The following is a 23,515-nucleotide window of genomic DNA, read 5'->3' as shown; positions in this document are numbered from 1 at the left end:
AAAACATTATTTTATACTAAAATGTGAGCACACTGCAGAACAGAACAAGAGGGCATCGTTTTTAAGAGTTTAAGTTCACGTGAGATACAATGTACTTTACACCAAGGCCACGTATTTAAAGTCTATATGTACACTGTGGATAAACACTGTTACTGTTAGTATTGAAAACATCGTGTTGATAGATAGCTTGTTTTCTCAATCTTTTTTCGCGGTATGTATTTTCAGGGAAGAAAACAGACTATGATTCATCTCACGATCCTTATTCATATTTGAAAATAGTTAAAAACAGGAAAACCTTTAGAGTTCGCCGGAATTATTCTGGCTTTCTACTGACTGTCTCTGACGGTCTGGAGTCTTTGGACGTTAAACGACTATAGGCAGATATCTTATTTTAAATCGATAGAACGTCAGAATAGTTCGGCAATATTAACAGTGACACCCTTTCGTACATCAAAATTTCCTTTTGTCCAACTTTCTCCTGACATGCTGTCAAATATTTCTATCATATATCTCCTTAAAAGATATTTTAAAATGACAAAGTTTCTTTCACTATTTCAGAGCTTTACGGAGGCTAGATGTAGCAGCTATGTCGTACTGGGGAACGGCACTGAAGAGCGTTGTGTAAGATTTTTCACTTCTAAACACACACCATGGCAATAAATTTCTCTCGTGATCGATGTTTAACTCATAATGGTAAATATTTCATTTTTTCCTAAACGTGTAAGATCGTATCACATGTACATTCATCTTGTATCTTTTTGTTGACATTGCCACGCACTTTGGCAAGGCACCTTACCATAATGGTAATGACATGCGACGGGCCTCCCGTATGTTGTTCAGGTGGGTAATCACGAGTTATATGTTAACTACAAGACTACTCGCCGCAAAATTACCGTCAAATCTCAGGACGATAAAATCGGAAAACAAATTAGATTCTTTTACAAATATATATATATATACCTGTGCACAATTCAGTATTTGCCTTAAATGTCAGATACGAATACTGTTTTTGTCTATTAACAGGACCTCAACGAAACAGAAGATCCTGAAGACGAAAACGAAGACCATGAAATTATAGAAGCCGTCGGTGACATGATTCCGGAACATTTTGAAGTAAACTTTCTAAACTCCTTTTGTTCATCATATTTTTTTCCTCTGTTGTCTCATCTAATGAGAATATTTACACATGTTCTACAATAATCTGTTCCGAAAAACGATAAGCAGATTTAAAGAAAAATTGTGTAGTCAACATTTAGTGGGTCTATATAGCTCATTCTGTAGCGCATGGGCAATTCAACCTATGTGAAGTCCCTGAGTGTGTGGTTCGATCAGTTATTGCTGAAGGTCAGGGCCATACTGAACTGTTGTAGTTTTATCCACTGGCAAGACATTCTGCCACAATTGCTCTGCGTGATATATGGCGGACCTCCCGTATGTTGTTCAGTGAAATATCAACTAACTGTTAAAATGTGACTCCCCTTGAAAATTACATAGGCTATTCATTGAAAGGTTAATTATCAAGTGATGTTTTAGTGAGCATTGTTATTGTGATCACCCATTTTTTCCAGGAAGAAATTGAGATAGAGAGACGGAAACTAATCAGATTTGTTTCCAAGATCTGGCCTCATGGAATCATTCCCTACAAGTTTGTGACCGGTCGTCGTCGCTTTAGTGAGTTCATTACCGTCTCTTGCATGCTATAAGCCGAATTATCTACTCCTGTTAAAAAATGTCCTTCTCGTACTTGTCAAGATATTTCTAACTTAGCAGAGTACCTCCTCTCTCTTGTAATAGTATTTCAAGAAAGCCTAACCATTGCATCAGAATTAAATTACCCTCGATCGTATTTCACTAAAATATTTCCCAGTTCTGGACGGCCTGGTTGATAATGACGTCGTTGCAAGTAAAAATGATTCAAACAAAGGATAAGTGACAATACCAAAGGGGAACTAACTCTTGTCCCCGTCTAAGCTGACTTTTTACACGAATATTTTGTTTTTGTTTTTCTACTTGTGCGTGTATTTCATTATTATTATTATTTGCTGTTGTATTTTGTCTGCGTGGGAGGGTTTTATTCATTTTTTTGCTTATATATATACGCTGAAGTTTATTTATAAATATACTGGTTAAGTGGAATTTCCGTAGTTTGTACCCTTCAGAAAGTCGAGGACATAAGACTTTTCTACCTCGATCTTAAATTAAGCACAACCATCAGGACATTATTTCGTGTGGCTGTATAATACAGGTGATGCCTTCAAATTTCCTTAGATCGTTGTTAGCTCGATAATGTAGGACCTGTTCCGAATATCACAATATCCGTGTTAACAACTAAAGGAAAGAAACACGCTGATAAAGAACATAGGATTTCTATTTTATGGTCGCCTGCGTGAGGGAGCCTAAAATTGCTTCTAAGTTCCTAGTTTCCTGCATGAAGTTCAGTTTTTCTTAAACGGAACTTGGATTTAATTCCCCGTTAAGTAAATGACGACAGAACATTATAGAATATATCTTTTTTGACAGAGAACCCAAAGTCGAAAACTTACATCATGATAGCGATTCGACACTGGGAACGATACACGTGTCTACAATTCATCGACATTGTCAAACAGAAAGAAAAGTATTTGTCCACGAGAAAACTCCTGAAACACGACCATTACCTTTCCTTTGGTACTGGAAAAGGGTAAGTTTCAAGCAAGGTACATGTGTGGGGTCACCTGATGAGCTGTACACAGTTACTGCAAAATTTTGGTGGGGACTTACTTTCGTTGATTTCTGTTGTAATTAACAAGCGAATGCATATGTCCGCTAAATGCTAAAATAAGCATATGATGATTTATTCAACTATATTTGTCTACGAAATCAAGTGTGCACGAAATGGTGATATTTTGAAAAACTCGAAAATTGAGCCCGCGAAAATATAAGATTTTGCAGTATGCATTTATGCAAATATATGGAATATGTCTTATATCTTTTTTTTTTAATTTCTTCATTGATTCATTATTAATAATATATATCCATGTAATATCTTTATGTATTACATGTGTGTAATATACCAGTAACATACTTGCATTGTGACGTCAGGTTTATACAGTCAAGTGACGTCACAAAGTTATTGATTACACTATGACGTGACAATGAAGACCGCACTTATAAAGCCGACATTATTTCCCGTGTGATGTGGAAAAGTTCGTTTAGTGTACATGTAATATTTGTATAAATAATTGATCACGTGAAAAATAGCAAATCTTACCTTCGTTTTCATATGATCTGCAATTAAAAAATCCCGATTTTTTTTATCAAAACCACATGTCAAATGGAAACTGATGTAAGATATGATATTTCTAAAACTGATATTTTGAAAATATCCTTTCTCTTACATATATGTAATGAAAAATAATTCTACAACACAAAAGATGCAGAAGCGTTTTGTCTTACCTTACAGAAGTAAGGAATCTGTTTCATCAAACCTCAGAGGCCATTTACCGTCAACTGTCTTCCGAAACTTATATCTGTAATAGAGCCCTTCATCTTCTCTTTAATAGATTTTACTCCTGAATTCCACACCATGTAAAATCCCAATTCAGGTTTAGAAGAAACATACGGTAACGTCAGGTATTTCAATAGTCGCACAAAGTGCACGTGCTGTGCATGGCTGCCGTTCGGAACACCTCGGTTGTTTTTATTTCACTTTATCGTTTCTACCACTTTTTTTACATACAGATATAAAACATCCTGACGTTGTCTGTTGTTATATAAAATGTTATCACAATAACGGCTGTTTTGCTACTCTTTATTGTTTTTTTCATTCGGTGTTATTTTTCTGAACTGTAAGTCAAGGTCTTGTTGTCAACCAGTTACGTGCGCAGTCGATCGATCTTTACTATTTATATATATATATATATATGTATGAACATATATGTTGTTCTCTTTCTTTGAATCATAAAAATTGAAAAACTGAAATACAATATTTATAACAGTCCAACTATAGACTGAGGCCACTCAACGACGCAGTCGGCGGGTCAACTCGAAAATAGTTTTTTCCAAAACGAGCTTCCAACTAGAATACACAAAAGCATATTCCCATGAGATCAGCATAAACCTGGAACAAATTACCGGACCATATTGTTACTGCAAAAACTGTCAATAAGTTTAAAAATGAGTTAGACTGTTACTGGAAAAACCAAGAACTTTTCTTCAACTACAGAGATGAAACATTGTTTTGTAAGAAACATAAATTATTTATTATAAAATCTTGAAACTAAACATGCATTATTGAGTCTGCTATAGATGACTCTTCACGTCCTGAACAGGAAATAAACTTATCTTATAATGATCTTGAGTTTCATTCATTTTGTCGTATTTTCGATGTTTAAGTTAATTGTTTGTTGTTTTTTTTTTATATAAATATGTATTATAGTCGATAACCCGAATCAGAACTCGGCCCATGAAGAGCTTTCTCTAATTCAATTTGAAGCGTTCATAATAAAACGGAAGTCTTTTTAAAGCGTTTGTCCTGAAACAGATACTGGAAACTTTGAAGTATGGCTTAAAATATACATTGTACATGTACATTGTATACTGGCTTGTGTGCGACAGTTTGTAAATTATTATTATAACTATTTCAGGTGTGCTTCAATGGTCGGCTATACAAGACGACATGCCCAGCCAGTATATTTGAAAGAACCCGGATGTGTTATGGTAACAAAAATATATATAAAAAAAAACTGAATTGAACTGAACTGGGGGAAAATCATCATTCAGGGTATTTGACAGGAAGAATTCAACTTGTGATACAATATGCCTTCTTTTCACATAAAAAAAACATTTGTTCTCCATTTTGAATGGAGAATAGGTTGCATCATTAAAAGAAATTATTATTCTGTGGTTTTGAAATATTAATGCGAAATGTCTGCCTACACTGGTAGGTAATTAAGGCGGAATATCTCCCTGCACTGGTAGATAATTAAGGCGGTGTGTCTCTCTACACTGTTAGGTAATTAAGGCGGTATGTCTCCCTGCACTGTTAGATAATTAAGGCGGTATGTCTCTCTACACTGTTAGGTAATTAAGGCGGTGTGTCTCTCTACACTGGTAGGTAATTAAGGCGTATGTCTCCCTGCACTGTTAGGTAATTAAGGCGGTATGTCTCTCTACACTGTTAGGTAATTAAGGCGGTATGTCTCCCTTCACTGGTAGGTAATTAAGGCGGTATGTCTCTCTACACTGTTTGGTAATTAAGGCGGTATGTCTCTCTACACTGGTAGGTAATTCAGGCGGTATGTCTCTCTACACTGTTAGGTAATTAAGGCGGTATGTCTCCCTTCACTGGTAGGTAATTAAGGCGGTATGTCTCCCTGCACTGGTAGGTAATTAAAGCGGTATGTCTCTCTTCACTGTTAGGTAATTAAGGCGTATGTCTCCCTGCACTGTTAGGTAATTAAGGCGGTATGTCTCTCTACACTGTTAGGTAATTAAGGCGGTATGTCTCCCTTCACTGGTAGGTAATTAAGGCGGTATGTCTCTCTACACTGTTAGGTAATTAAGGCGGTATGTCTCTCTACACTGGTAGGTAATTCAGGCGGTATGTCTCTCTACACTGTTAGGTAATTAAGGCGGTATGTCTCCCTTCACTGGTAGGTAATTAAGGCGGTATGTCTCCCTGCACTGGTAGGTAATTAAAGCGGTATGTCTCTCTTCACTGTTAGGTAATTAAGGCGTATGTCTCCCTTCACTGTTAGGTAATTAAGGCGGTATGTCTCTCTACACTGTTAGGTAATTAAGGCGGTATGTCTCCCTTCACTGGTAGGTAATTAAGGCGGTATGTCTCTCTACACTGTTAGGTAATTAAGGCGGTATGTCTCCCTGCACTGTTAGGTAATAAGGCGGTGTGTCTCTCTACACTGTTAGGTAATAAGGCGGTATATAGTGAGTTAAGGAGGTATTTCTACTGACCCTGTTTCGTCTTATTTTGTAGCCTGGTATTGTGGTACATGAGATCGGCCATGCTATCGGCTTCTACCACGAACAGTGTCGAGAGGACAGGGACCATTTCATTGACGTCAACATTAATGTTGTCAAAGAGCCGGGAAGGAAAAATTTCGCGAAGGTCATCACCCAAACCGAAATCGCTCCGTATGATCTGTCATCTACTATGCATTACGGATCAAAGGTAAGAGGTAGTTCAGTCCGTAGCGAGATCACCCATACTTTTAAAAACTACGTATTTTTCTTTTTCTTTTTTTTTTTTTTTTTAGATCATGTTCTGTGAAAAATGGGATAATAGCATATAATAAACGAACAGCATCAGATAATAATATAGTAACAGATTATAATCACATTAAAACACAGACAGATATGGCTAGTATATACATGCATCACTGACGCCAATAATGTACTGCAACACATCAACATGCATCACTGACGACCATAATGTACCGTAATACATCAACATGCATCACTGACGCCCATAATGTACCGTAACATATCTACATGCATCACTGACGCCTATAATGTACCGTAACACATCTACTGCATCACTGACGCCCATAATGTACTGTAACACATCTAATGCATCACTGACGCCCATAATGTACCGTAACAAATATGCATGTATTACTGACGCCCATAATGTACCGTAACACATCAACATGCATCACTGACGACCATAATGTACCGTAACACATCAACATGCATCACTGACGACCATAATGTACCGTAACACATCAACATGCATCACTGACGACCATAATGTACCGTAACACATCAACATGTATCACTGACGCCAATAATGTACCGTAACACATCAACATGCATCTCTGACGCCCATAATGTACCGTAACACATCAACATGCATCACTGACGACCATAATGTACCGTAACACATCAACATGCATCACTGACGCCCATAATGTACCGTAACACATCTACTGCATCACTGACGACCATAATGTACCGTAACACATCAACATGCATCACTGACGCCCATAATGTACCGTAACACATCTACTGCATCACTGACGCCCATAATGTACCGTAACACATCAACATGCATCACTGACGCCAATAATGTACCGTAACATATCAACATGCATCACTGACGACCATAATGTACCTTAACACATCTACTGCATCACTGACGCCCATAATGTACCGTAACACATCAACATGCATTACTGACGCCAGTAATGTACCGTTACAAATATGCATGCATCACTGACGACAATAATGTACCGTAACACATCAACATGCATCACTGACGACCATAATGTACCGTAACACATCTACAGGTATCACTGACATTATTTCCACGCATGATTTATCGCCATACATAGTCGACTCTGACGTCAAAATTTATCGTCACACATCACTAATCGTAACCTGTAACGCAGTTTTCACTTAATCATATTACGCCGGTAAACATAACAGTTATGGTATGTATATACAAAATGTATTTCATAAATCAATCGAGTGATTTTTTTATACAATTAATGATATTTTGCAGTATTTCAGTATAGACGGTACAAGTACTATCCAAGCTCGGGATTCGAACCTCAACTTCCTACTTGGACGACGTATTGGATTGAGTTTCTATGACGTTGTGGCCGCTAACAACGCATATAATTGTGCTGGTAATTGGTATAAATCAAATGATATACAATATGTAATTTCTGTATTTTCTATACTTGCTTACAATAGCTGTCAAAATGAGAATGAGTGTTATCAACTGAAAATAGGTTTACCAGGTTTCCAGGGACGTATGATTCAGAATTCTGCATTGATCTTACAAGTTTTGAATCAGTCACGACCAGAGTGTGACCGCAGGAGTCGATTCCGCCAAAGAGCAAACTAAATGTGGCGGAGAATACCACAAATTACTCTAAAAATGCATCAAGTTAAGATTATATAATTTTCAGTAAAATATCTTATAAAAAATTCTCTTAAACGATAAATAGCAACGTTCGATTGCATCAATGGCCGGATATGTGTACAATGTATTTCAGATTTCAGATTGCCATGTTTTAAACCTATTTGTTTACAGAGAAGTGTAGATTGTTGGAAAATGTTCCAAAATGTCAGAATGGAGGTACCCTTTTTTGGAAATGTGAATGTCTTTGCCCAGAAGGACTAGCTGGTAACCATTGTGACCGAATTGACAACTCCTGGACTATCGGCGGTATGTAACAAACAGGAAGCGGAAGTGATAACATTTATGCGCAGTCAGAAAGTGGTTTACTCGATTCTTTTGCACCCTGCGTCAGGACAGTTCCACTCGAAAACGAGGTGCAGGGCGTCATATCTTCCGTTTTGTTTGTTTGTTTTTGTTTTCTATTTTTGTTTTTGCTTTTGCTTCGACTTTAACAATTGAAATTGGCTGCTATTACCAATTATACTGAAAACGGTAACTACTAACAAGTAATTACTAATTTACTATCAAGATATAGTTTTACATGTTTAAATGTGACTCTTGTTGATGTTGTAGGTTGCGGCGGTACGATAAATCTTTCTACAGAGAGCATACTCATAAAGTCTCCAAACTATCCCAACTCATACGGAAAAGTGAAATGCATCTGGCTCATCAAGGTAAATCATCTGCTTATGTCAGTATCCAATCTTACTCCAGGTAAATACATTTACTTATGTCGGTATCCAATCTTACTCCAGGTAAATACATTTACTTATGTCGGTATCCAATCTTACTCCAGGTAAATACATTTACTTATGTCGGTATCCAATCTTACTCCAGGTAAATACATTTACTTATGTCGGTATCCAATCTTACTCCAGGTAAATACATTTACTTATGTCGGTATCCAATCTTACTCCAGGTAAATACATTTACTTATGTCGGTATCCAATCTTACTCCAGGTAAATACATTTACTTCTGTCGGTATCCAATCTTACTCCAGGTAAATACATTTACTTATGTCGGTATCCAATCTTACTCCAGGTAAATACATTTACTTATGTCGGTATCCAATCTTACTCCAGGTAAATACATTTACTTATGTCGGTATCCAATCTTACTCCAGGTAAATACTTTTACTTATGTCGGTATCTAATCTTATTCCAGGTAAATATGTTTCTTATGTCTTACTCCAGTTAAATTCATTTACTTATGTCTTACTCCAGGTAAATTAATGTACTTATGTCAGTATCCTAGCTTACTCCAGGTAATTAATTTACTTATGTCAGTATCCTATCCTACTCCAGGTAAATGAATTAACTTATGTCAGTATCCTATCCTACTCCAGGTAAATGAATTTACTTATGTCAGTATCCTATCTAACTGAAGGTAAACAATTTACTTATGTTAGTGTTCTATCTAACTGAAGGTAAACAATTTACTTATGTCAGTATCCTATCTAACTGAAGGTAAACAATTTACTTATGTCAGTATCCTATCTAACTGAAGGTAAACAATTTACTTATGTCAGTATCCTATCCTACTCCAGGTAAACAATTTACTTATGTCAGTTTTCTATCTAACTGAAGGTAAACCATTTACTTATGTCACTATCCTAAATAACTGAAGGTAAACCATTTACTTATGTCAGTATCCTAAATAACTGAAGGTAAACAATTTACTTATGTCAGTATCCTAAATAACTTAAGGTAAACAATTTACTTATGTCAGTATCCTATCTAACTGAAGGTAAACAATTTACTTATGTCAGTATCCTATCTAACTGAAGGTAAACAATTTACTTATGTCAGTATCCTATCTAACTGAAGGTAAACCATTTACTTATGTCACTATCCTAAATAACTGAAGGTAAACCATTTACTTATGTCAGTATCCTATCTAACTGAAGGTAAACAATTTACTTATGTCAGTATCCTATCTAACTGAAGGTAAACAATTTACTTATGTCACTATCCAATCTAACTGAAGGTAAACCATTTACTTATGTCAGTATCCTAAATAACTGAAGGTAAACAATTTACTTATGTCAGTATCCTATCTAACTGAAGGTAAACAATTTACTTATGTCACTATCCAATCTAACTGAAGGTAAACCATTTACTTATGTCAGTATCCTAAATAACTGAAGGTAAACAATTTACTTATGTCAGTATCCTATCTAACTGAAGGTAAACAATTTACTTATGTCAGTATCCTATCTAACTGAAGGTAAACCATTTACTTATGTCAGTATCCTATCCTACTCCAGGTAAACAATTTACTTATGTCAGTATCCTATCTAACTGAAGGTAAACCATTTACTTATGTCAGTATCCAATCTAACTGAAGGTAAACCATTTACTTATGTCACTATCCAATCTAACTGAAGGTAAACAATTTACTTATGTCAGTATCCTATCTAACTGAAGGTAAACAATTTACTTATGTCAGTATTCTATCTAACTGAAGGTAAACAATTTACTTATGTCAGTATCCTATCTAACTGAAGGTAAACAATTTACTTATGTCAGTATCCTATCTAACTGAAGGTAAACAATTTACTTATGTCAGTATCCTATCCTACTCCAGGTAAACAATTTACTTATGTCAGTTTTCTATCTAACTGAAGGTAAACCATTTACTTATGTCACTATCCAATCTAACTGAAGGTAAACAATTTACTTATGTCAGTATCCTATCTAACTGAAGGTAAACAATTTACTTATGTCAGTATCCTATCTAACTGAAGGTAAACCATTTACTTATGTCAGTATCCTAAATAACTGAAGGTAAACAATTTACTTATGTCAGTATCCTATCTAACTGAAGGTAAACAATTTACTTATGTCAGTATCCTATCCTACTCCAGGTAAACAATTTACTTATGTCAGTTTTCTATCTAACTGAAGGTAAACCATTTACTTATGTCACTATCCAATCTAACTGAAGGTAAACAATTTACTTATGTCAGTATCCTATCTAACTGAAGGTAAACAATTTACTTATGTCAGTATCCTATCTAACTGAAGGTAAACAATTTACTTATGTCAGTATTCTATCTAACTGAAGGTAAACAATTTACTTATGTCAGTATCCTATCTAACTGAAGGTAAACAATTTACTTATGTCAGTATCCTATCTAACTGAAGGTAAACAATTTACTTATGTCACTATCCAATCTAACTGAAGGTAAACCATTTACTTATGTCAGTATCCTAAATAACTGAAGGTAAACAATTTACTTATGTCAGTATCCTATCTAACTGAAGGTAAACAATTTACTTATGTCACTATCCAATCTAACTGAAGGTAAACCATTTACTTATGTCAGTATCCTAAATAACTGAAGGTAAACAATTTACTTATGTCAGTATCCTATCTAACTGAAGGTAAACAATTTACTTATGTCAGTATCCTATCTAACTGAAGGTAAACCATTTACTTATGTCAGTATCCTATCCTACTCCAGGTAAACAATTTACTTATGTCAGTATCCTATCTAACTGAAGGTAAACCATTTACTTATGTCAGTATCCAATCTAACTGAAGGTAAACCATTTACTTATGTCACTATCCAATCTAACTGAAGGTAAACAATTTACTTATGTCAGTATCCTATCTAACTGAAGGTAAACAATTTACTTATGTCAGTATTCTATCTAACTGAAGGTAAACAATTTACTTATGTCAGTATCCTATCTAACTGAAGGTAAACAATTTACTTATGTCAGTATCCTATCTAACTGAAGGTAAACAATTTACTTATGTCAGTATCCTATCCTACTCCAGGTAAACAATTTACTTATGTCAGTTTTCTATCTAACTGAAGGTAAACCATTTACTTATGTCACTATCCAATCTAACTGAAGGTAAACAATTTACTTATGTCAGTATCCTATCTAACTGAAGGTAAACAATTTACTTATGTCAGTATCCTATCTAACTGAAGGTAAACCATTTACTTATGTCAGTATCCTAAATAACTGAAGGTAAACAATTTACTTATGTCAGTATCCTATCTAACTGAAGGTAAACAATTTACTTATGTCAGTATCCTATCCTACTCCAGGTAAACAATTTACTTATGTCAGTTTTCTATCTAACTGAAGGTAAACCATTTACTTATGTCACTATCCAATCTAACTGAAGGTAAACAATTTACTTATGTCAGTATCCTATCTAACTGAAGGTAAACAATTTACTTATGTCAGTATCCTATCTAACTGAAGGTAAACAATTTACTTATGTCAGTATCCTATCTAACTGAAGGTAAACCATTTACTTATGTCACTATCCTAAATAACTGAAGGTAAACCATTTACTTATGTCAGTATCCTATCTAACTGAAGGTAAACAATTTACTTATGTCAGTATCCTATCTAACTGAAGGTAAACAATTTACTTATGTCAGTATCCTATCTAACTGAAGGTAAACCATTTACTTATGTCAGTATCCTAAATAACTGAAGGTAAACAATTTACTTATGTCAGTATCCTATCTAACTGAAGGTAAACAATTTACTTATGTCAGTATCCTATCCTACTCCAGGTAAACAATTTACTTATGTCAGTATCCTATCTAACTGAAGGTAAACAATTTACTTATGTCAGTATCCTATCTAACTGAAGGTAAACCATTTACTTATGTCAGTATCCTAAATAACTGAAGGTAAACAATTTACTTATGTCAGTATCCTATCTAACTGAAGGTAAACAATTTACTTATGTCAGTATCCTATCCTACTCCAGGTAAACAATTTACTTATGTCAGTTTTCTATCTAACTGAAGGTAAACCATTTACTTATGTCACTATCCAATCTAACTGAAGGTAAACAATTTACTTATGTCAGTATCCTATCTAACTGAAGGTAAACAATTTACTTATGTCAGTATCCTATCTAACTGAAGGTAAACCATTTACTTATGTCAGTATCCTAAATAACTGAAGGTAAACAATTTACTTATGTCAGTATCCTATCTAACTGAAGGTAAACAATTTACTTATGTCAGTATCCTATCTAACTGAAGGTAAACAATGTACTTATGTCGGTATGCTATCCTAATGCAGGTAAATAAATTGATTAATGTCACTATTTTTTGTTTATTTCTTTGTTTTTGTTTTTTGTTTTTTTTTTTGTTTGTTTGTTTCTTTGTTTGGCGTTGGATAGGAATAAAAAAATTCTGTTCACTGACACTTTATATCACATTTTGATTTTGTTTTGTTTTTTTTTTTTTTGATTTTGAAAAAATGATTGATAAAATAAAGATATTTTTTTCACATTTGATTGCTGACCCATGTCGATCCCACGAAAATCGTTCAAATTGTCTTGTGGTTGTGATAAAACTACATTCTTGGTATTCATGTTTCACTTTCAGATGATTTTTGTTGTATTCACTTCAATGATCTATTTCTTTCTTTCTTTATACTTATTTATTTATTTATTTATTTGTCTCTTTTGCTTTTCGTTAGGCTGGTTCCAACACACAGATCAAAACAACAGTCACAGTTCGCCACATCCCGACATCAACGAAGAGACGGGAATGCTATCATTGGTTGGAGGTTCGTTACAATCTAGTCGGACAGAACGGTCCAAGGTAAATATACTGAAAAAATTTTTTTCTCAAGTTTCTATTTTCGCTATTAAGGAGGGAAAATCAGAAATTGGATAAAAATGAAAAAGAGGGGTTTATTTTTGCTTTGGTTTTGTTAAAAATACTTAATTTTTGTTTGAAGTGTTTTGAAACGTAAATTGTAATTTCGCAATTTCACTCCATCTCGAAAATAGCGAGAAAAAGAAATAGAAAATAAGAATAGCCGATTTAGATACATGTATGTAGACCTCCTGTTGTCTATTCTATCCAGCATATATTTACGTTTGTGTTGCATTCCCTTTTCTTTTCTCCTACATTTCTGTTGGATTTGGGTATTTCTTGAGGTACGCGTATGACGCTATCTAGAGCTGTAAGGAAATTCAAAATTCATTAAAGCACACAATTTACTGGCAGGAAATATACATTGTACATAATTAGTTTCTCTATAGTTTTCTCGTTTCTGGCTTGTTACAGACTGTGTGGTGCCAATGGCCATAAAGAATTTCCACTATCTTCAAGCAACATCATCATGTTGCGCTTTGATGGCTCCAAAGGGCACGTGAGAACGAAAGGCGGATTTCAGGTTAAAGTTCAAGCAATTAAAGGTTAGATATATATTTCCGCTTCCGGACTCTCCTAGATTCGAACACCTTAGTTTAAATTTTTTCTAGCTCTCTGATTTGAACCCTTTGATCAAGACATTTCCGGCTCTGGACTATCTTAGATTCGAACACATCAGTTTCCAAAAACAAATATTGATAAGTTGCTTCTGAATGTTGTGGGTAACTGTGACAACGGATCAAGGCTTTTCGCAATAGGTTCGGGGAAAATATTTTATTTATCAGAAAACACATTTGGTCGACAAGTGGATTTTTTTTCATTTTTGATAACAGGATTTCTTGAAGTTGTTTCATTTCTGTCTTCAACAGATCGTGGAAAATTTGTTCACTCAAAGCCTTTTTTGAATATTGACGTCTGAGTAAAGAATCATCAGATATAATTTTCTCAGAAATATATATTGTAAGCTTATCATATCAACGATTCGACCTGTTTTTGCTATAATCTAATCGCTATTTCGTCACACTGCTATTCACATAATTGTACTGTAATACGACCAAAAAGTCCCGTTGTTTCATCACCATCTCGAACACTGTATACGTTACACTGATCATTCGTCCGATGAATGTAGGTGACGTCATCGACACTCGCAATTGGTCATTGACCTTCATGTTTATAACACTTGCTTTTTTCAAGAATCGAATAAATTCACGAAAATTAGCCGTTTTGAAAATAAAGAAAAAGCATAGTCTGTTTCATTACTTCCTTGATGTTTCTTGAGAAAAAAATAACTATTTAAAACCCTTTTTAAAACCGCAAAAAACTGAGAAATAAAAAAAAACAAAAACAAAAAAAAAAAAAAACAAACAAACAAAAAAACAATACGAAATCTTTTAAGCACGGTATTTGCTTATATTTTTTAGCAATTAACCAGGGCGACCGTTTATTTTACTGTGACTTCGACACCAGTGTCTGTGGCTGGAAACATACGTCTCCGCCCGATGGCCTAGCATGGCGACGAGAACGCTGGGTCGTTATGGGACCGTACAAGGATCATACGTCGGGGAAAGGCAGGTTTCTAGTCGAGGCAGACAACGCTAAGGTAGGGTATATACTGGAATGTGATGGAATCCGCAAAATATCTCACTACCTCGGAAAGTCTTGGGTGTGTTTCGTACACCAGTTTTTTGTATACACTGAAAATTTGGTATGAGAAAACATACGATTCTTCAAGTTTCGAAAATTATTTTTCTAAAACAAAGTCTAGCCATAATTTTAATTGATATTAATTAATGTTTTTTCATTGTCAAACAAAATTTGAGGAAGAAATTCACCGTGTATCGTCGGTACTGGATATAGTTATCATCGAAGCGACGAGAAGTGAAACACGAATAAAACACTAAGTGAGCCATGGAGCGCTAAAAGGTTAAGATATTTCAGAAATACAAAGTCTGTAGATTAAAAAAAAGTTTCACATATTGATAATAACATAAAACGTTTGCCTTGTACCTTTGAACAGAGATCGAAAGCCATTTGTAAAACCACATTAAAAGCTACTTTATATTGCAAGTGGCTCAAGTGTAAAGTGATTGTAATACTAGATTGCTCTCAGGGCGGCAGTTACTAGGTCTGGTTTTAATCCAATTTAGTACAATTTTGATAACAAAAAAGTTTTCGGTGTATTCGAATTAGTTGTACAGGGTTCGGTTCGGTAAGGTAAGGATTTCTGTGGTACCAGCTATATCATCACACCGAGCCTGTCATACTGCAATCACAATCCTTAGACAGTATGTGTTCTTCTACAGTGGACAAAAAAATTACACTGACATACATGTACCAGCGACACGTTTGGAGACCAAATCAATATTTAGAATATTCATACCTAAAACTTGTTTTATTTCCGTACCGTCTTTGAACGTTTTAGAAGCGAATGTGGAAGGCTCGGATCGTACCGTTCACTATACAATGCCGAACAAATACCGGGAAACTGAAAACCAGAATCAGATTAAGTATGTCAAAGAGTTCATGCATAGCCTGACACATGTATAATATATTTATATATATAAGGTATAAGTTCATGTAGTATGTTTTGTTCCAAAAATATACTCTCATTTTTATATTTTATAGAAAATCGGGTCAGTTGCCCGAATGACGAGTCCGGATTTTGAAAACAGTGGCTCCATCTGCTTACGATTCTGGTACTTTGCATACGGTTATAAACTTGGACACTTCCGGGTGAAGGCACTGGTTGATGGTGAAGAGAAGATGGTTGTCTGGACATTGGACACAAAACCAAAGACTCGATCCTGGAAACGGGCAGAAGTCTCCTTAACCAGTCAGGGTTATTTCAAGGTATTTTGATGTTTATACGGGAAATATTCGCCCAATTTTTCGTGTTATTTTGCTCAGTTGAACTTCGGCCGAAAGATACACGAAATAACCAACTTTCGGCTTTATCAGAAAAAGCTTATCTTTTATCATCGCACTAATTGAAAAAACGGTGACGGGGAAACTGCGGTAGAAGGAGAAACTGCGACATAATCCTCCTTGTATAAGTTATCCTAGAAATTTCTTAACATCAGGAAAGATATGTTCTCTGATATGATTGTTACTAATGTAAGCGATATATATATGACGTTTTTAAAAAGTTCATCATTTTGCAATGAATTAGCAAACACATAGCTAAAATAACATTATCTAATTACACTGTACTTTTCCAAAGGATAAGTTTAGTGGAGGTTTGATATTCTTTCTACCATATCATGAATGAAGAAATTTCGACAGAAAACACTATTTTCTTAGTATTTATATAATAGCAATGATAATCACGAACTGTCAGTCTGGGTAAACGTTAGCGCTTTATGCACCGTGACCTATTAAAGTCTAAACTATATGGAACTTCACATTTGCTATTTCACTGCACGAACTATGTTTATTCTAAATAAATTCTACCTCATAATTTCTATGTCATTAACACATACGAGTGAAAAATTCTCCCCGCAAGGTGCAGGTCGAGAATATGTAAGTCGTACCATGCCGATTATATATTTTGTAAATCGAGACGAGGGGCCCATAGATTTGCAGTGGTCGGGCAGCGCAGCCTTTCACCTAGACGTACGGGGTTTAATTCCCCAAGAGCGGACGCGAAGAAGCATGGTTTCACCTGCCTGACCACGTGGGTTTTCCTGGGTTACTCAAGTATACTTCCTGTTTAAGACTTCTTTTACACTTCCGTCAACAAGAATGATTAATATAAGCTGATAGTTTCCGAATGTGTGACAATAAGAATAACCAATTTGTGCGTTTTTGAAAATGGAAGCAGAGCCAAAATCTGTTTTTTATTACAATATATTAAACTATAAAAAAAATCATTAATCATTGCAGTTGATTTTGGAGGTAACAGCAAGTGCCAATTGGGGAAACTACGCAATAGATGACATGGAGATCACAATGGGAGAATGTTAGACAAACCACACTAGGAAACTGACTTCGACATGTTCACCTATTTCCCAGGAAGAAAATCGCTGTATAAAAGTGTTCAGCAAACTAGGCGTGCATTTTGTCTCCATGGAACATTTTATAGAAAAGTTTCAGTCTACACAGATATTTTGTTTTCATGAAATATCGGTATTTATATTATTTCATCAGCAAGTAAAATTTAAATCATTCTATATTTGTCTACCTGGAATAAGAATGAAAAAGTATGAGATATAATGTTAACTTACTATTGATATCAATTATTTATAATTTGTTTATATCTATATTCTTACTTGTTAAATTGGCTTGAAATAAATTGTTTTGACCCATTATTGTTTTTTTTAAATCATATATATTTAAACCTGTCTATAGAGGCCATTCCTGGGAACAGAGAAAAGTGACCTTTATACAGTTAGTTGTTATATAGAGGTACAATTCTATAAAGTTTCATGACATTGTGAACCAAAAGGTGGCCGTTATAGGCAGGTGGCCTTCGTATAAATGTGGTCTGTAAGACAAGGTTATTTGTATATGTGCATGCGTCCTCGCTCTCAGATTCAGGTCACTCAAAAAGTTTTATTTTTGTGGGGTTTTTCGGGGAAAATAAAGAAAAAAGAAACTTGAAGGAAAAAGGATGTCTTTTTGCGGAATTGACTATATTTCCTGACTAATTTTATACTGTACCAATCAGTTTCAACAATTTTATTCCTTTCGTGAGTTCAATGAAAAACCCGCCTTCTCTAATTCACTATCATGGCCCTGAAACTGCCTACGGTTTAATAATGATGTACACTTTAGTCCATTCACCCAACATTGAACTATAATCAAGGCTTATCATTTGCTCTCTGTGCTTGATAAGCATGACCTTTTTAGAGTTAACCTCGTTGAGAATGCATCTTTTAATTGTGGTCATCTTTGTGAGAATGTCTTTTACTATTATATTGAAGGTAAACGTTTCTCAAACGAAAGACGTATGTTAGTTGCGTTAGGTATTAAACTATTTTTGTTTGGCTATTCTCAATTTTCTTTGGACTTTAATTCAAGTTTTTTTTAGATCTCTGTATAACCATATTAAATCCAGCAAGAGATTTTGATGTCAAATTGTAACAATAATTGTATATTTGTATTGTTAGTATTGTAATGTCATTTAAAATGTATATTGGGAAAAAGCGTTGATAAGTTACAACTTGTCTACCTTTTAGCAATTAAAAATAAACCTAGTATATCCATACCATTAGCTAATGTAACGTACTAATAACACAGTCATGAAAAACAACAAACACAAATAAAAAGCAATTAATGACGTCACTGTAAGAGATAAAATCAATTATGACGTTACATGACCCAGTTGTCAAGCTTACAAAGCAGACGCTAAAAAGAATGGGTACAGAAGGACTGAGAGAATGACGGAGAAATACACAGTTAAGACGATGTCTAAATGATAATTATTATAATTATCCAAAATAACTTTCACCACTCTAATACAGGCAGATTTAGTTTAGAACGGGATTTATTTCTGAAGCTCCCAAACCTACCACCTCCCGTAAATCATATTAACTATAAGGCTACGTAATTGTTATTTAAAAACTTTTTGTTATACAGGGAAAAAACAGGAAATATTGTTTTAATTTTGACCATAGAGTCCGTCAAATGTAAACAATATCGTTCGACCGTTTCTCGCTCAGCTTCTGGAGAAACACAAACTGTTACGGACAGGCAGTGTCGAACCACACACCACATATCTTCATTTGATGTTACCTAGTCCAGTGCTCTTTCCGACTGTGCTATAGGGGCCGGTAAAATACTCCTTTCCAAATATCATAACTTATTTAAATGACAGTTACCAGTAATTAATATTTCGCTATTTTTTTTTAATTTGGGTCTATTTTCCTCTGAAGAAACAGGATTGCTTCAATAAATGGTATTTTTGAAGAAGCTGGTGGCTACCTTAGCGAACAACATTCTGGAGGACCACCGCATGATATCCAGAGCGATTAATATAAAGTGTCTTGTACAAGACAACACAAGCCGCGCTGAGCAAAGCTTTTACCAAAACCATAGGTCGTTCAGTCCAAATATATTGCGTCATAATTTTCTTTTCTTTTATATCAATTGTTCGGTGATCTATACGTCATTCAGTTGTCTGATTAGTAATCATATCTATTTTTCATTATATTCCAAGCTTCATCCTTCTCTCCCTTTTGCACAAACGACGCTGTTAATGTCTGCATTCCTCGTCATGACCTAATGAATAAGTTTTACCGTAAGTAACGATTTCTCATTTGCATGCGACAAAAGGCCATTCACATCCAATAAGGGACCCGGATGTTTTCCGCTATTGCCAATTAAGATCCCATTTAGCTTAATGGACAAGCCACGGAAAGTCTTAGGGGATTTCTAAGGGAAATGGTCTCCACCGCCTTTATAAAGCTTTTGCATGTAAGGAAATATGTTTAGGTCATTAACAACCCTGGTAAAACATTAAGTGGAGAGGGGACGTTCCAACAAGATGAAAGACGTTGTCCATTAGTATTTAAAAGATGAAGAATCAAGAATCAGTTTTTATGCTTAACGAATCGGAGACCAGTATAACGCGATATAAAAATATACTGTATGGTACAATATTAGTTTGGTTTGACGATCTGAGTTAAGGTATTGATATAATGACAACAAGAGATACCGACATGTCAACAAATTCTTAATTCAGTAATGCGATGGGAAGATATGAACAAAAACAAAGATTTCAACTTGAAAAAGACAAGGTATTCCGGAAGAGTAAGCTCATCTACTTAATCGACGACATATAAATCTGCGCCCGGTAAGACAACATGGATTTATGTATTGATACAGTATCGGTCCGGTAGGACGTAATCACTAATTGTATGGGTATAGTATCAGTCAGGTATGACGTCATGAGTAAAGGTACTGATACAATACCAGTCGGGTATGACGTCATGAGTAAAGGTACTGATACAATACCAGTCGTGTATGACGTCATGAATAAATGTATGGGTAGAGTATCAGCCAGGTATGACGTCATGAGTAAATGTATGGGTTATAGGTAAGGTATCAGTCCGGTATGACGTCATAAGAAAAAGTATGGCTTATGGGTACAATATCGGTCCGATATGACTTCATGAGTAAAGCATTGATGCAGTATCAGTCCGAAATGACGTCATGAGTAAATATATAGGTTCAATTTTAGTCCCGTATGACGTCATGAGTAAATGTATGGGTTATGGGTAAGGTATCAGTCCGTCATGACGTCATAAGAAAATGTATGGGTTATGGGTAAGGCATCAGTTCGGTATGACGTCATGGGTAAATGTATGGGTTCAATTTTAGTCAAGTATGACGTCATGAGTAAATGCATTGATCCAATATCAGTCCGATATGACGTCATGAGTAAATGTATGGGTACAGTTTTAGTCAAGTATGACGTCACACGTAAATGTATCTATATAATATCGTTATTGATACAGTATCAATGCGGTATGCTTTTGTTTTCAGAGTAAACAATCGATGAGACATTAGTCCGGTATGGGAGCAGATTTTAATAAAAAAAGAAAAACCCGAGCTCTATAAATGAAAATCTTTCTCGGTTACGGAAAGTGCCGACGTTTTCTGATTGTGATACACAATACTTGTAGGGATGCTAATTATAAAAAGATGTACGTACGTGGTACATTACAATCGATCTGTCAAGAATCAATAAATAGAGGGTGATATCTCATCTTACTACAAATGGGAAGGACAAAGTTAAGATGCGTTTCAATGTCTTGTCCTTAGCTGAGTGGTGCAGGCACAGAGCGGTTGATACGGCTTGCCGTCATTTATTAGGCTTGACCGATGTGAAAAGCCTCGTCGCAATATGTTACCATGGACTTAATTAACGAGTCTGAAAGTGTCCGGATTTAGACGGTTTCACCAAGGAATCTTGTTTATTTGTTAAATGATTTTCCAATTACAAAAAGAAATGTTCACGAGCACGTTCCGGTAATGGCAAACTGATTTAGGGATCAGCACTTGTCAGCGTGATTTGAAATACGAAATTGTGATCTAAATTTGGATCAACCTATATCAGATTGAAGCAAATTAACAGAGCGATTTACTAATGCATCGGCACAGTAGAAACTTTTTTTCAAGTGGTGGCGTTTATTTAATGACGTCATCGACTTCTTGACGGAAAATTCGATAAAAGGCCTGCACTCCGGAGACAGAATTGGTAACATTGTACGGCTGCCCAATGTTGTGGTGCTTCTACAAGTGGCAACCAAAACTATGGAAACGCGTACTTAGTACAAAGCAGCCACATAAGCGCATGTGTTATGCATATTGTTCGAGGGGTCATTCCAGACCGTGTGGCACTTTAGAAGATTCTGCTGTCGTCGGCCAGGAAACTCAACTTGTGGAGCATTTTATGGAACTAAATACTGGAATATAATGTACAGTGCAGATCAGAATAGGATGACGTTTCAACGATAACGAGTCTGTGGTGGAGTACAGAATATGGAATCCAACACAATGTAAGTATTTGTGGTTTTCCAGTTATTTACTCAAGTTTAGTATGGTTATAAATGACACAGCTTTGCCAACAAACAAGCAGAGCTTAAAGCTTGTCTTACGTTTCAGATTCATGTTGCGGTCTTCTGTCGATTTTATCTTTAAATGAATGATTCACTATCGACCATGTACAAAATAATAATAAAGAACAGCCATTTTGACGACAAACCGTCGCTCACGATCGCAATACTGACGTCATACTGGTCAAGAGCTAGGTAGCATTTATTGTTTCTTTAATTACACTTCTTTCTGGATACTTTATATATTGCAATTGCAATTGCTGTTTATGGTAATTATAAATGACACAATATTGCAATTATAATACATAAAACAGTGCTATATTCATATTTGCCTTCCCTTCACATGTTCCTGTCTTTTTGTCGGTTATAACTTGATTTAAACTAAAATGTCGTCAGTGTAATTTGTCACTTTCGACGGCGAAACTTCGCCATCAACATGTCCCGAGTGTAATCATATTTTTATATTTCTTGTTGCATGTTGTTGTCATAGCCTCCCGCCGGACTGCATTTATTGTTCCTTAAGTCATATTTTTCTAAATACTATCGAGGATTGCCGAGGAAATGTCAGTATAATAATATGGGTTAAATCCTGTTGCATTCAAAAAGTAAATGAAAAAATAATCTTTTTAAAAAGACAATAAGAACGTTTAAGTTTGGTAGTTTAAGTTATATATATAACTTCATGACACGTATTCGTTTACTCGGCAAAACTCCGAGGAGGGTAGATCCTGGGTTCGATTCATATACGGAGCGGTTTGTATACCTCTAGATCATAAGCTGCCCAGTGGCTGTTTTGATTGTGTCATTGTTTAACTTTCCCCTCTTTTCTCTTCTTTCCTCAGTTTTTCCTTTTTATCATGTGAAATATGAAAATCGTCTTAAGAAAATGCGAAAGTAAAATTCAATCTTCAAATCAAAGATACTTTGCATGACGAACATTTTGCCTTTTTGATATGTCCCAAAACCGCACAACTACAGACCAGGGGAAGCTTATTTGTGAAATATGGTAAAGATATGCACGGTCCCTCTAGCAATAACAAACTTTCATTTCATTTTCGGTTTTTCTTAGAAAAGTCCGAAAATTAGCAATGCACAGCTAAGCACTGACAAAAACCTCTACAAGAAATTTGAGTTTGATCCGTCAAGCATTTCTTAAGATATCGCGCTAACAATTAATGACTGTCAAAAACAAAGATGGCCGCCTGTGAGTCATTTATTTCTTTAATTACTTTAAAAATGACCTATGCACACGGGGAACCCACATGTTAAGTTTAAGCATGATGTATTCAGCGCTGGTCCATAAATAGCTATAAAATAGCAGTATGACCAAGTCGTCAACCAATCGACCCTGCTGTTTACCTGATTAGTCCCAAAACTGACTACGCACAACTGGTGATGAA

At 35.2% G+C, this 23,515-nt stretch overlaps 1 protein-coding gene across 1 annotated transcript; it reads left to right on the top strand.

The window, feature by feature from the left end:
* Positions 1–531: 531 nt before the first annotated feature.
* LOC132549596 (blastula protease 10-like) lies at positions 532–17,520 on the top strand. The gene is made up of 15 exons (XM_060213537.1): positions 532–621; positions 1,024–1,113; positions 1,569–1,671; positions 2,521–2,680; positions 4,626–4,698; positions 5,975–6,169; positions 7,502–7,635; positions 7,953–7,956; positions 8,041–8,173; positions 8,480–8,580; positions 13,376–13,500; positions 13,972–14,102; positions 14,979–15,157; positions 16,183–16,407; positions 17,440–17,520. Exons 1-15 carry the CDS (start codon positions 532–534, stop codon positions 17,518–17,520), a joined length of 1,824 nt encoding a protein of 607 aa, XP_060069520.1.
* Positions 17,521–23,515: the final 5,995 nt, after the last annotated feature.

This window comes from Ylistrum balloti, unplaced genomic scaffold (genome assembly GCF_031769215.1).
Source record: "Ylistrum balloti isolate Yb309-2 unplaced genomic scaffold, AGI_CSIRO_Ybal_v1 Utg370066, whole genome shotgun sequence".
In the NCBI taxonomy this organism is placed as follows: domain Eukaryota; kingdom Metazoa; phylum Mollusca; class Bivalvia; order Pectinida; family Pectinidae; genus Ylistrum; species Ylistrum balloti.
The sequence above is the reverse complement of the archived record's forward strand: the minus strand, read 5'-3'. Positions and strand labels throughout refer to the sequence as shown.

What these genes read in the sequence shown, in the direction of transcription:
- LOC132549596 (XM_060213537.1), top strand. Translation starts at nt 532, where the DNA reads ATGACAAAGTTTCTTTCACTATTTCAGAGCTTTACGGAGGCTAGATGT. An exon ending in TGATTCCGGAACATTTTGAA is followed by an intron (nt 1,114 to 1,568) that starts GTAAACTTTCTA and finishes CATTTTTTCCAG; the next exon opens with GAAGAAATTGAGATAGAGAG. An exon ending in GACCGGTCGTCGTCGCTTTA is followed by an intron (nt 1,672 to 2,520) that starts GTGAGTTCATTA and finishes CTTTTTTGACAG; the next exon opens with AGAACCCAAAGTCGAAAACT.